A 14853-nucleotide genomic window follows, 5' to 3' on the forward strand; every position below is an offset into this window, starting at 1 on the left:
TGTGGTTCGCTCAGTCGTCAATTGCATTGAACTTCAAACATTGATCGACGTGTTCTACGACTGGTGTGCATGTAATTAACTCAATTGCTACATGCTCAGTTATTAGTTTCAACAGAAGTAAAACCCCAAAGCAATACTGTTATTTCATAAACTGCCAGAAAATTCAGCTTGACAGAGTTGTCAAGGATCTTGGAGTTTTATTGGATACAGGACTCAAAATCCTCACAACAGCAGTATTTTTGCTAAAGAAAACAAAAATCTGGGATTCCATAGGTAGTCGCGTAAAGGAGAAAAAGCTTTACCTAAATTTTTGGTTATTAGTTATGAGGTTACGATTCTACCCTTGACATTTTTACCAGACACGACTGGACTGTTTCAGCCCATAGAGAGCTTTGTTCAGACGACACACCAGCTTTCGTTGTTCCGACCTTTTGAAACATGGAGGCTGATCTATGTAGATCTCCTCCGACAGTGCGCCATAATCATCGGGCGATATTCTTCCGGGAGACCAGCGAACAACATAGTTCCCACCCACTTGTCGGATATCGGGAAGTCAATTCCGTTCAGCTAGTGCCCGGTAGATACAATTCGATTCACATAATCATCCATCGACGTGCAGGCTGACAGCTCCGTCTTGACTAGTTTGTGTAATAGTCCGACTCTTCGTGTCAATCCTGTGTCCTAGAATGCATACTCTAACTTTGCCCAAACATCCTCCGACGTTTGTGCCTCGTTAACATGCACATAATTATTGGGGTCCAGAAGCTTCGAAGGTTCCGTCCGCTTTCCTTTCCGGTTTCACCGCGCACGACAGTTCTTCCACCACAAACTTCCACGTAGGCTCTAAAAGTTGTGGACTACCCCACCGCTACGCTACCGCTTGCATTACCGTTCGTCATAATTATTACACGAATTCCGTGAGAAAACGACCGGAGAAAACCTTTTCTCTTCGATAGAACATTTGCGAATAGGCCTATAACCTATTAAGAAGAGATAAACGCGCAGAAGAAACAAAAACATCTTTCTACAAACAAACTGTTATATAGCCCTTTCCTCACACAGCGGAAGCCAACCACGCAAACCATCATCGTGTAGGGGAAATTTTCCTCTATCCGATGATGGTATTTGGTTTGCGTGAGTGGCCTTTGCTATATTTCCAAGTAAAAAACACCATAGTTGATAATAGAAGAGCTACGCAGAATGAAACCAAAATCTACCTATCGAGCATAGTAGACCAACTGCGTGGGGAGTATTGTTTGCACCAATCAGGATAACAGAGGAAACATTCACAACCCTTGTGAAGTCATCCGAAGTGTAAACACAAGGTTGCCAAAAATAAAAAAAATAAATGACCATTGATCGACATCAAAATTGCAAGCTTCACTCTGCGTAACTATTCTATTATCAACTCTGAAAAACACGTTTAAAACACTGCGAAATATTTTCGAGGATAGGCTAATAATCAGTTAGCCAGCACAGATAAATGTATAGATAAAGCACAGCGTATTAACTCGTACAACATAAACAAACGACTTTGGCAACATATGCGTAGGTGGTTTCTAGCAACACTGCCATTTCAATCAAGATATGCGTTTCTCGATTAGCTCTGGCTTTGACAGTTCGGTTGACTTAAAATCAACCAGTCCACTCATCTCTTATCCTAGACCCTCTGCTACGAAAAGCTCGTCCTTCTTTTTGTGTATGTAAGAGCTACGTTATTTACTCGCAGAGTAATGAATTGCCTTTGTGCACCGTGTTTTTTTACGTTAAACTCTTGTAATTGGGTTGACGGTTTTGACAATAAGCTCAAACGAAAGGTCCTCATCTGAATTTTATTTCTATAACTTGAAATAAACATTCAAATTTCTTGGATTGTCTCAAACTAATGTAAAGCATCAGATTGATATAAAACCTGCACTAGATATAGCGGCAAACCATGTTTATAATTTTATCCTGCAATCATGAGATCAAACAATGAACGTTCCTCAACAAGACAGGGTCAATTAGAGGAACACTAAGATCAAAAACTGACACACTTACCCATCTTGTGCTAACGGTGGATCTGATCCTATTGAATCAAGTGATGAACAAATAGTAAACACAATACTAGTTGGCGCCAGCATCAGTGGTTTAAAAATGCTTCGCGCTAATGGCATAGTTCCCCTGCCGAAGAGCATTCCATAATGGTGTCTTGGTTAGCTTTAGTTTGGCAATACTATTTGAAGAATTCATTGGTCAACAGGATCTTTTGAAGCCTTAAACACTTAATTGAACCAAATTGAGCAACACCACTTAATTGATACACTGAATTGAACATTTTAATTCATACAAAAAATGGGATGAAAATATTAACCTACAATTACAATTTTAATTGACAAAGAAAAAATTGCAGATCATTTCAAATGTGGGACTACATTTCCTGCTCATTAAATTCTCGTTTCGGCCCTAGCTCTTCTACATAATACACTTTCACTCAAACTACCAGCTTTCTCTAACCTGAAGTCAACTCTATCCTGTGTTTTAATAATAAAGGAGCACATATGTGAGAAGCCCCGTTAAAAGTACTGAACAAAGAATTCAGTACCTTTAAACTCCCACCACATTCCCTGCCAATCACATATGTGCTCCTGCCCTAGCTCCTAACTGATTAAAAACGCTTCTAAGGGTGGTATCCCATTTCCCGGAGTTTCATTTCCAAAATGGACCATTTACGTGAAAGTAGTAAATCACGTGCAATCAAAACGGAAAAAAAAAGTTATTTCTATATTCAAAATTTTGCTAATGGGAATGTTTCCTTCTTTATTCAAATATCAAATAACAGAAATAACAATAATCAAACGGAAAGAAAACGAAAAACAAAAATAATCAAACAACGTAATGAACACTCAAAGAAGGAAATATTCCCATTTCAATCAAATTTGGTTACGGAAATATTGCCGAAAACAGTATGTTACTAAATAGCCCATTCTGAAAATAAAATCCGGGAAATGTGATACCACTCTTTTAACTAACTAGCTACTATAAGTGAACTGTAAATTTGGAAGTACCTAACTAACAAGATAAAAGGAGCACATATGTGATAGGCCCCGTTAAATGTATTGAAAAGTCACCTCTCTATTCCTAATTTCGATCCAAACCGATTTTCAATTAAATCAATTTATGATCAACCAGTTTCGATCAAAATTATCAAAAGGGATGACTTTTCAGTACATTTAAACTCCCACCACATTCCCTGCCAATCACATATGTGCTCCTGCCCTAGCTCCTATCAATCTACCTAATTCTTTTTCTACATAAATACTACATCTAAACCCTAACACTGCTAAATACTCTGAAATGCGATGATCGAGCTCACGATAGTGGTCCTTCGAACTTCATAAACAAAAAGATCTTCGATGGAAGCATTCTGCTACATCGATTGGTTTGCTTGGAAGCCATTCCCAATGGGTTTAGCCATCCAAGCACGGTCCCTGAACGAATTTTTTTCACCAAAAGGTCCCTATCCGGTGTTAATGGGTTCCGAGGAATTCTCGTAGAAAAGATGGTAGCTCGAAGTATTCGTTTGTACCCGGCTACAACATCTTTACTCGCCAGAAGACCTCGGAGAAGCTAATTAATTTTGATGAAATTCGTTGGACCACCAGTGAGCTCGATCCAAATAACAAAAATCAATACCAATCTGCTAGATGTAATTTGGAATTTCCAGCAAACCGAGGACCAGGGCCGAAACAAAAAAGGTCAATCCAACAGATTTCCAACCAAAAAGATTTTTTATCAAATTAGAATTTGGGCCACTAGCATTTTTCTGAAGCACCACAGTAGGCTGCTTCGGATACGTCAAATTTTGATCTTCGGTTTGCATACCTTGATTTTCTCTCAAGGTACACCTCTCCCAAAATCCAGCATATATAAAGTTCAGCTGTGTTCGCTGTAATTTTGGGACAGTAGTTTGCGTAGATACATCAGCAGTGGTCGGAACATACGTCACTCGTTCCAAAATATCATGGTGTATTTTGGCGTATGTTTCGAATACTGCTAATGTTGTCTCGCATTCCTGTACCTTGGATATACCTTCTACCAGAACCGAATCTACATCGGCTCTGTTATACCTAAATGCCTCACATAAATTTTGGGAATGACCTTGAAAACCCTCCCTATCTCCTAAATTCATATTAATATCTAATTCTAAACACTCAGAATTATAATCAAAATTATCCTTACCACAATCCGCCTTTGAGGCATCTGGGGTAGTTCCAAGACGATAATCTGGAACGTCGCTTCCAATTCCCACACCAATCAACTGTTTGCTAGTAGAAGCCTTAAACGGCCGTCGGATGTACTCTCCGACCGGCGACCTTACATCATCGTATTCATCGGTCACCGGCAATTTTCTGAGAACCTCCCAACGATCCTGCGCTTTTGGCAACTTCGGCTTTGAAGAAGCCGCCTTTATGCGCTGGTAAATGGCCGTAAGTGTGCCATCAGGGTCGGTTCTCATAAAATCTGGCAAAGACACCGGTCTAACATTCCGACTGGACCGGGTCTTCCGAGCATCGCGACCGTGTTTCGCCTTGCTAGCAAACATGTTGAAAATCTGTCCAATCTTGAAAAAATGGGAAGAGCGATCAAAAAGACGTCCGCTTGGAAACTACCTCAAAAGCCTCTTGTCGATTGTTAGCAGCAGTCTTCCTTATATAGACTCTCGGCATGTGAAAATTTGGTTACGATGGTGTTGCTATGGTAGCGACTGGAAGATGATGCGCAGTGGGTGAAAGTCGTGAAAATCGGACTTTTAGATCAACGTAGGCGTGCGTGTTTTCTTCTTCATTGAAGTGTCATTTTTTTTCGCGACGCATTAACAACCGAAATTTTTTTAACAGATTGTGATAGGATGGTTGAGGTTTTTATTGTGCGACTGAGTTAGGTGATTTTTTGGCCAGAAGTGTGCGGGTGAATCCGGATTTCCTAGCGGTTAAAATGTCGTGATGGATTCGTAGTCATTCCGTATGTTGGTGCGCTTCGGCTGCTGGGCCCAGGTTAGATTCCTATCGGCTTCGTTTATTTCCTTGATGAGGCTCCGCCGTGGGTCTGCTTCTGCTGCGATGTTCGGCCGGGTTTCAAAATCAAATGTGGTTTCCGCCCCTTCGTAGTGTGTTGCCGACCCATTTTCACGAATTTCTGTTCAGTGGTCCAGTTGAGAAGCCACAAGGCACAAATTATACACCGCAGGCATCGGTTGATGAAGACGTGCAGCTTTGTTGTGTTCTCCGCAAATATAAACAACGTTTCGCGGCCATACCTAACAACACAGATTTCACGTTTGAATAAAAAGTTTTCGCCGAAAAATTTAAATGAGATTCCGGATGTAAATCAGAACGATTAAAATTTTACAATGTTTTTCTTCTTGTTTCAGGATGTCACCAATAACATCACCAGATGAAGCCAAGATCATCAAACCCAATCCAACGGTGAAAATCGAAATCGGTGGTTGGAAGATCATCGCCAAAAGATTAATCGAACGGAATCTGGAATTGGAGGAAATTGATGTTCTCAAGAGGAAGATTTTCTGCTGGGATGTGCACCACAAGAATCGAGTAAAGGAAGTACGAAGTATTTACCACGGAAAAGAATCTGTCCGACTAGCTGGAAAGGGTCAGTCAATTCTGAGTCAAGCGCAAACCTGTTCCAAGTACGAGTGTGAGGACGATATCAAGTTCTTCGAGAACCGTATCGCCCAAGGTCATAAGGCTGGCAGTTCAGTGGGATGTGCGTGTTTCTTCGACAACATCAATCACATTGAGGCTGGAAGTCACATCAATGTCTAACGATCAAGAGTGTGAAGGGTGTGATTTTTGCTGAAATTTTCTGGAATGTTGATTAAAATAGTTTACACCGACAAATTGGATGTAGATAAATATCAAACTTATTTATTTTCTACTCAGTTGTTGATAAACCAGATTCAGTGTATGGCTTGCAGCTCTGTAACTTCATATTCCAAGGGTCGTAGTTCAGCGGAGGTTCAGAAGCAGTAGACTAAGGTTCCCATTATGTGTAGAACACAAGTCGCAACTCGTCTTCACTGTTGTTGCTTGTACTATATCCCGTAACGATGGGTATTATGACTCCGGAGATGGTACCGAATCCGTTGGTAATCCCCATCAGAACAGCTACACTTTTTGGAGAAATATCTAAGGGGCTCAGCAGGTAATCGCACCATGCGACTCCGCCAAAGCCAACGACCAGAGTAACACAGGAGCCCAGATCAACATGCATACAAGCAAGTGAAGTACTTCTGGACCTGGGTGGTGCTGAGGTAGCCGTGAATCTGCAGCCAACCAGCCAGATATCAGGATGTGCTTAAGAATGATGGACATTGCCAGGTATGGCAGAGCGGATAGTATTCCGGAGTCCTGTAGGTCACAGTTCAGGGAGGCTGAAAGGGTTGATAGACCTTATCAGTCAGTACCTCTTCGCTCTCACTGCGGCCTGAGTTAATGTAGACACTTTCAAATATCTACGGCGAGAAGTAGCATTGATCATTAATTAAGACTCACTTTGCGGATCTCAACGCAGCAAACATGACCGATTAATTTATTGCACTCGACGGAGTGTTCTTTGACCACTTCCATAGTTTCTATTTGAGAGCTATCTAAGCCTCTATACTTATTACATTTATATATTTTGGAAATTTACGGTGTTGCCTAATTCATAACGAATATATGCAGTGCTGTTACTGTTGTTTTCGTCATTTTCGAGCTAAGTAATCGCATGTTTTTTTTTTCATTTGGCTCCATATATACAAGATAGAAATGGCGATAACTCGATCAAAATCGTGGCATCTATTTTTTTCTGAAGAACCTAGAATTCACAGGGAAATTTATGTTTCATGAAAATACCTGGAATTTGCACAGATTATTTTCAAATTCTCCTACTAAGAATATTTTTAAGAATGCAATGCACTTTATAAACATTATTCAGTGACAAATAAAATTTAAAAAAATGCAACGGTTCGAAATGTTTAGTTTTTCTGGTTCAATAATATGCATATTTCACAGATCTAAAAAAGTATTGCTTCTTGTGAGGTTCCCTGACACAAGTAGAATTTAGTTGTTAGCATCTGATTTTCATCTGGAACACATTTCATATCTACCTTGTTAACATGGTACGTGAAAATCACGTAGGGGAACTAGGGGCAAAAAGGTCACCCTAACGATAGCGCATTTTAATATGCGATTCCGTGAATATTCATAGGAGTTCGCGAACCGAATTGTAAGTTTATAACCTTGTCTCCATGTATCATCATTGAAATTAAAATTAAACCCCATAAAAAAATGTTAATGATTTTTTCAAAATGTCATGTCGTACCTGCTCTAAAAAATGCTACGGGGCAAGAGGGCCACTCTTATGGGGCAAAAAGACCATATGTCTAAAATGAAGTGAAACTGATAAATGTTCATTTCTAAACAACAAATTACTATTCTTAGGTATGACAGCAACTACTTTTATTGTTCATTCCACTAAAATATTGACTTAACGATATTTGTTTTCATCCAAAACATATAAACCATGTGCGTCAAAGAATTCAAATGGATACTATTTTTGATACTATTTCATACAGTTTGTTTTCCAAAATTTCACGAAGACAATGTATATTGGAAACATAAATGCCCAATTGTGCTAATTTCTGAACAGTTTTGTACAATTTAATACATAAATGTAGGGGTGGCACTCTTGCCCCGTATAAAGTTTATTTTTAGGAATATAATTGTTCCGTCCGTTCCCAGGAGGACTGAAGTGAGGTAGCACCCAATCCTATTTCTACGGCAACACTACGAACAGCGACGCTCAATACTATCGAATCCCTACCGTGCGAGGGAGAACAGTACAAAACGAGATCAGTATTAATTCAACCTTCAAAGTGTGTACACTAGAGCAAAGAGCAATAATTGTAGTTAAGTTAGTGTAGCAAAAGTGTTCTTTCCATCGAACCGATCATCCGAAATTACAGTCCACCACCGAAAATCCGTCCATCCAAGGGAATCGTCAAGGGCACTTCCAGTGTCATCCCAAGATCGTTTTCCACGACGATTCCCTCCGCATGTGTTATGGTTCATTGCATCGGAACATAATTTGGTCCTTCGAACCGGATCGGAATGCAGCCAAGGTTTAGCTGCCCACGAAGAGGATCGGTACCCAGTCCACGAGAGGTTTCCTGCCAGGAGAAAAGCCTAATCATCCCGAGCGAACACATCGTTGCTACACAAAACGAAACGAAAACGAGTTTCTCTTGCTGCTGGTGCTGTGTACACACATTCGTATGCGCCGCGTAGTGAGCGGTCCGCAATCGTCCGCCATCGAAAAAGAAAAAAAGTGAACGCCATTTTGCTAAATCCGAACGAGTCGAAAACAAGTGCGTGCGTGTAAAAGGTCATGTACAGTTGCGTCGTGTGTGCAACGTTGCCAATTTAGTGCCGAATCAATCAATCGTTGCCGAACTCATACCGAAACATTTAGTCCCGTCGCGTGTGCTACGTTGCCAGATCCGTGTCGAAACGATCAGTGCGTCGCGTGTGTTAGAAAAAGGACAACTGAAAAATAAGAACAAAAGTGAAAAAGTGACCTTGAAGACAAACCAAAAAATGCCGGTAGAACATTCACCGTTGAAACAAGTGCAGCAAGAGGAGCAAGTACAACAATTGGATCAAGCGGAACAATCAGAAGACGTTCCAATTGTGCAACATATGGAGTTGCCGGGTCCGCCTACCGGGCACCTTTCAAGATCCAATTCATCAGGTTCATTTCACGGATTCAATTGGGAGGAGGCTATGGATTCTGAAACGATGCGGAGATTGAAGGGTCTGTTCCGGCAGAGAGGACAAATCGAGCAGAAGCTAGTGCGAATCCAGTTAACCTTGAGAGACCAGAAAAGTATGAGATTGGTCCAGCTGCAGTGCACCAAGGAAAAACTCGTAGCCATCTACACCGAGTTTAGCCACTTCCATAGCGAGATCATGGCCTTGATTCCTGACGAAGCATCGGATGAGCAGGATGACATTTACTGCTCCTTCGAGAATCGTCACAGTGAGTTGTCAAATCGCGTTCAGGAATTGATCAACTTCGCTACACCACGGCAACCTGCAACTTTTTCTGTTCCCGCACCACAAGTCATCATCCAGCAACAACCACTGAAAGCGCCAATCCCTACGTTTGACGGCAATTACGCTAATTGGCCGAAATTCAAGGCGATTTTCCAAGACGTGATGGCGCAGTCTGGGGACTCGGAAGCGCTGAAGTTGTACCATCTGGACAAAGCGCTGGTTGGATCCGCTGCTGGAATCCTGGATGCGAAGACGATCAATGAAGGTAATTATCAGCAAGCCTGGAAGGTGCTATCCGATCGGTACGAGAATACGCGTGTGATTGTGGAATCGCACATCCGAGGATTGCTTTCGTTGAAGAAGATGTCGAAAGCAACGTTTAAGGAATTGAATAGCCTGCTGAGCGAAGCAACGGGTCACGTCGAAAGCCTTCGGTACCAGAAGCAAGAGCTGGTCGGTATTTCCGAGCACATCGTGGTGTATCTCATCGTCACTGCCTTGGATGATTCGACGCGAATGGCCTGGGAACGTACCCAACAGAGAGGAGTGCTGCCGAAGTACGAACAGACAATTTCATTCATCAAGACCAGCTGTCAAGTCCTAGAGCAGTGTGAGTCATCGCGAGTGCTAGCGCAACCAACTATCTCCAAACCCAAAGCCATATCGATTACAAGCAAGATGCCGTTGCTGAAGAGCAACACAGCCACCACGAGTTCCAGCACATCCCAAGGTCATTGCCAATTCTGTGGCAGTGGACATTTCAACTTCCAGTGCACGGAGTTCAAACAGCTAACAGCAACTCAGAGGGCAGAGAAAGTTCGAACGACAGGTTTGTGCTTTAACTGCCTCCGCAAGGGACACCAATCCAAACAGTGTACGTCCAGCAAAACGTGTCGAAAGTGCAGCAGAAGACATCATACCCTACTACATGATGACAACGAAAGGGACAGCAGCCAGGATGTCAAAGCGAACGTCGCTTCGCCAAACAATCGTGAAATCAACAAACCACCAGCTAGTGTTCAACCTCCTGCTTCGGTGGTAGATGAACCCTTGTCCACTGCATGCTCAAGCAATCACGTCCAAACATCGAAGACCGTTTTGCTGCTTACTGCAGTCGTCCAAGCCATCGATAAGCATAACCAACCGCATCCATGTCGAGTCCTGCTCGACAGTGGGTCACAAGTGAATTTCGTCACCGAAGAAATGGCAAACCGCCTCGGTTCTCCTAAGATGAAAGCCAACGTCCCGATTACTGGAATCAACGCCTTGAGAAGCCTAGCTCGTGACAAAGTGTTCGTAAAATTCCGATCGAGCTACGGAGACTTTCAAGCCAACATCGAGTGTCTGGTTACACCCAAGGTAACTGGAACTATTCCAAACAGCAGAATCGATTTCAGCACCTGGAAATTCCCTGACGGCATCCAACTCGCCGATCCACGTTTCTTCTGCCCCGAGAAGGTCGACATGCTGATGGGGGGAGAGCTTTTCTTCGACATTTTGAAGCCCGATCACCTGAGCCTAGGTGCAAATCTACCGCAACTTCGGGACACTCATCTTGGATGGGTGGTAGCCGGAGTGATAAACGAGCCGTACGTTTCGAACGCGGCTATCCAACACGCCAACTCTGCTTCGATCGATTACATCGAGGAATTGATGCACCAATTCTGGAAGATGGAGGAAGTACCAGACGCTTCTCCATTTTCACCCGAACAGCTGTCCTGTGAAGCCCATTTCTTATCGACGTACGAGCGTGATTTGACCGGTAGGTTTGTTGTGAAGCTGCCATTCAAGGATAACGTGGACCAGTTGGATAACTGCCGCTTTCTGGCGCTCAAGCGATTCTTCATGCTCGAAAAACGTTTGGAACGCAATCCCGAACTCAAGCAACAATACGTCGGTTTTATCAAGGAGTACGAGGATCTCGGCCACTGCCGGGAAATCAAGGAAGCTGATGACCCACCGAATCTGAGTAGGTACTACCTGCCCCATCATGCGGTGCTGCGTCCTTCGAGCTCAACCACCAAGTGTCGAGTGGTATTCGACGCTAGCGCCAAGTCCGAACCATCCAAGCTGTCGCTCAACGAGGTGCTCCAAGTCGGCCCAGTAGTGCAGAATGGAATATTCTCAATAACGCTGCGATTCCGTAAGTACCCATATGCTTTTTCAGCCGATGTAGCCAAGATGTACCGTCAAGTGCTCACGGCGCTACTGGACAGGCGGTTCCTGCGATGCTTCTGGCGATCCGATCCATCGCATCCGTTGAGGGTACTTGAATTGAATACCGTTACGTACGGTACAGCTTGTGCACCATACCAAGCAACGAGGTGTTTGGTGCAGCTTGCCCAGGAAGAAGGTTCTGAGTATCCCATCGGTGCTCGGATCCTGATAGAAGACTTCTACGTCGACGATGCTCTATCTGGAGCCAACACCCTCGAAGATGCCATCGAATGCCAACGTCAGCTGAAAGCACTGCTTGCCAGAGGTGGATTTCATATCCACAAATGGTGCTCCAACTCGGATGAGTTTCTCGAGCACATACCACCTGCAGATCGAGAAAAGAAAGTTCCGTTACACGAGTATGGACCCAACGAAGTAATCAAGGTACTCGGATTGCTCTGGGATCCGAACATCGACATTTTCATGATTGCCAATCCACCAACCATTTCGCAACCTGCCGATAAACCAGCCACAAAACGCATCATTTACTCCGAGGTGGCAAAATTGTTTGATCCACTCGGACTGTTCGCTCCAGTGATCGTCACCGCGAAGTTATTGGTTCAGCAGCTTTGGAGGACATCAGCAGGATGGGACGATCCAATCGACGAGGATACTCAAGAACAATGGTCCACTCTTCAAGCATCACTACCGGAGCTTGGTCGTATTCACATTCCAAGGTGTGTCACGTTCCCGGATACTATCGCTCACGAGTTGCATGGTTTCGCTGATGCATCGAATGTGGCGTACGGTGCGTGCGTCTATTTGAGGAGTATTTTCGCCAATGGATCCGCAAGCTTACGTCTTCTGTGCAGCAAGTCAAAGGTCGCTCCATTGCACGATCTTTCCATTCCACGAAAGGAACTTTGTGCTGCGCTTCTGTTGACGCAATTGGTCGGTCAAGTGATTCCAGCGCTTCAGATGTCTTTCCGAGAAGTTGTTCTTTGGTCGGACAGTACAATCGTTCTAGCATGGCTCAAAAAACCCTTGGATCAGCTTCAAACTTTTGTGAGGAATCGGATTGCTGTAATACAAACGGAAACCAGTGAGTATCGATGGAATTATGTTCGTTCGGCTAGCAATCCCGCCGATATCGTCTCTCGAGGCCAACTGCCGGAAGCTTTGAGACAGAACAGCCTTTGGTGGAATGGTCCGAAGTTCCTGTCCGCATCCGAATACGACGGTGAAGACACCGAAGAGATTCCCGACAACAACCTTCCCGAGCTGAAGGTCCAAGTTGCAACTCCTGCGGTAAGTTGTGAGCCTTTTCCGTTCTTCTTCAAACACAGCTCTTTTCGAAAAATTCAACGCATCATGGGCTACGTGTTGAGGTTCGTCAGCAACTGCCGAAGGCCACGGTCACCCGATCGTGTGAAGCAAGCCCATCTCACTGTCGAAGAGCTACGTCAAGCATCGGAAGCAATCGTCAAGGTGATTCAACAAGTACACCTTGGTGATGAAATTCAACGACTGGTCTCCAATCAACCATGCAAACGTCTGGGCAACCTGCGCCCGGTGTATGAAAACGGCTTGCTGCGAGTCGGAGGCCGATTGGATCGCTCGAAACTGCCGTTTGCAGCGAAGCATCAACTCATTCTTCCCGACAAGGATCCTGTAACGAGAAAGTTGATTAGTGCATTGCATTTAGAGCATCTTCACATCGGTCAAGCCGGTTTGATCAACATCATTCGACAGAGGTACTGGCTTTTGAACGCAAAGTCTACTGTGCGACAAGTAACACGGTCATGTGTGAAATGTTTTCGCACGAATCCTGATGAAACCAAACAGCTAATGGGAAATCTACCGACATCGAGAATCGTACCATCGCCTCCGTTCGCAGTGACTGGTGTGGATTATGCCGGTCCGTTTCTGGTGAAACAAGGTTCACATCGTCCGAAGCTCGTGAAAGCGTATGTAGCAGTCTACGTATGCATGACGACGAAGGCTGTGCATTTGGAGGTCGTATCCGATCTGTCGTCGGATGCCTTCCTAGCGTCGTTGAAGAGATTCATCAGTCGAAGAGGAATGGTCCAACAAATTCATTCGGACAATGCAACTAATTTCCACGGAGCAAACCACGAACTACACGAGTTGTATCGGCAATTCCAAGATCAACAAACTGCGAAGAAGATCCAACAGTTCTGCCAAGCACGTGAGATACAGTGGCATTTCATCCCGCCGGACGCACCAGAGTTCGGTGGTCTCTGGGAAGCGGCGGTTAAGGCGACGAAAACCCACCTGAAGAGAGTCGTACGCAACGTGAAGCTGACATTCGAAGAAATGGCGACCATACTGACGGAGATAGAGGCCATCCTTAACTCGCGTCCGTTGTACAGCGTGTCCAGCGATCCTGCAGATCCACAGGTAATTACGCCAGCTCACTATCTTATAGGTCGTCCGCTGATCGCTCCAGCCGAGCCGTCCCTGGAAGATATCAACGTTAACCGACTCGATCGATGGCAACATCTGCAACTGATGCGTGAGCATTTTTGGCGAGCGTGGTCCAGGGATTACCTCAATTCTCTCCAACCACGCAAGAAGAATCTACGAACGACACCAAACCTTCGACCTGGAATGGTGGTCGTACTCCACGACAAGACTCAACCCCCGCTCAGCTGGAAGCTGGGTCGAATCACATCAGTGTATCCTGGTGATGACGGTTTAGTACGGGCCATCGATGTGTTCACCAACGGATCAACGTACCGTCGTCCTATCAACAAGGTCTCCGTACTTCCAATCGAGGACAACGTTTGCCCCTCATCGGTACCTGAAGCTGTTGATACGATGTCTCAACCGGGGGGAGAATGTTCCGTCCGTTCCCAGGAGGACTGAAGTGAGGTAGCACCCAATCCTATTTCTACGGCAACACTACGAACAGCGACGCTCAATACTATCGAATCCCTACCGTGCGAGGGAGAACAGTACAAAACGAGATCAGTATTAATTCAACCTTCAAAGTGTGTACACTAGAGCAAAGAGCAATAAATGTAGTTAAGTTAGTGTAGCAAAAGTGTTCTTTCCATCGAACCGATCATCCGAAATTACAGTCCACCACCGAAAATCCGTCCATCCAAGGGAATCGTCAAGGGCACTTCCAGTGTCATCCCAAGATCGTTTTCCACGACGATTCCCTCCGCATGTGTTATGGTTCATTGCATCGGAACAATAATTTTTGATTAATTAAAGAAAATATTTAATAATTTATTGCTACTAATGTTTCAATCAACCATCAATAGTGACGTCTTAATGCAGAAATTGTGAAAAAAATAAATTGGAAATTTCGAAAACCTTGTTTTATGATGCCTTATTCTTATAAAAAACTAGCTTTTCAATGCATCAACACAAAATGATTTTTTGCATTTTTTTTACGACTTCGATTCAGGGAACACCATTCTGCCGATACTGACAATTATCGACAATTACAATTATGCAAAAATTATGTATTTTGGATTTTTTCTCTCTTGAACAGAATGCGGAGTGGACTTTTTTGATGTACTGACCATAACAACCGACCAGATTCATAAGTGTTTACGACCAGTAA

The 14853-nt window shown here is 43.9% G+C and overlaps 1 protein-coding gene across 1 annotated transcript; it reads left to right on the plus strand.

Annotated features, from left to right (window-relative positions):
- The first annotated feature begins 8639 nt into the window (after nt 1–8639).
- On the plus strand, nt 8640–14144 carry LOC135697877 (uncharacterized). The gene has a single exon (XM_065217738.1). The coding sequence runs from the start codon at nt 8640–8642 to the stop codon at nt 14142–14144; it is 5505 nt and encodes a 1834-aa protein (XP_065073810.1).
- The last annotated feature ends 709 nt before the right edge of the window (nt 14145–14853 follow it).

Source organism: Ochlerotatus camptorhynchus, unplaced genomic scaffold (assembly GCF_037179485.1).
Source record: "Ochlerotatus camptorhynchus isolate MF236.1 unplaced genomic scaffold, CSIRO-AGI_Acam_v1.1 ptg000078l, whole genome shotgun sequence".
Classification (NCBI taxonomy): domain Eukaryota; kingdom Metazoa; phylum Arthropoda; class Insecta; order Diptera; family Culicidae; genus Ochlerotatus; species Ochlerotatus camptorhynchus.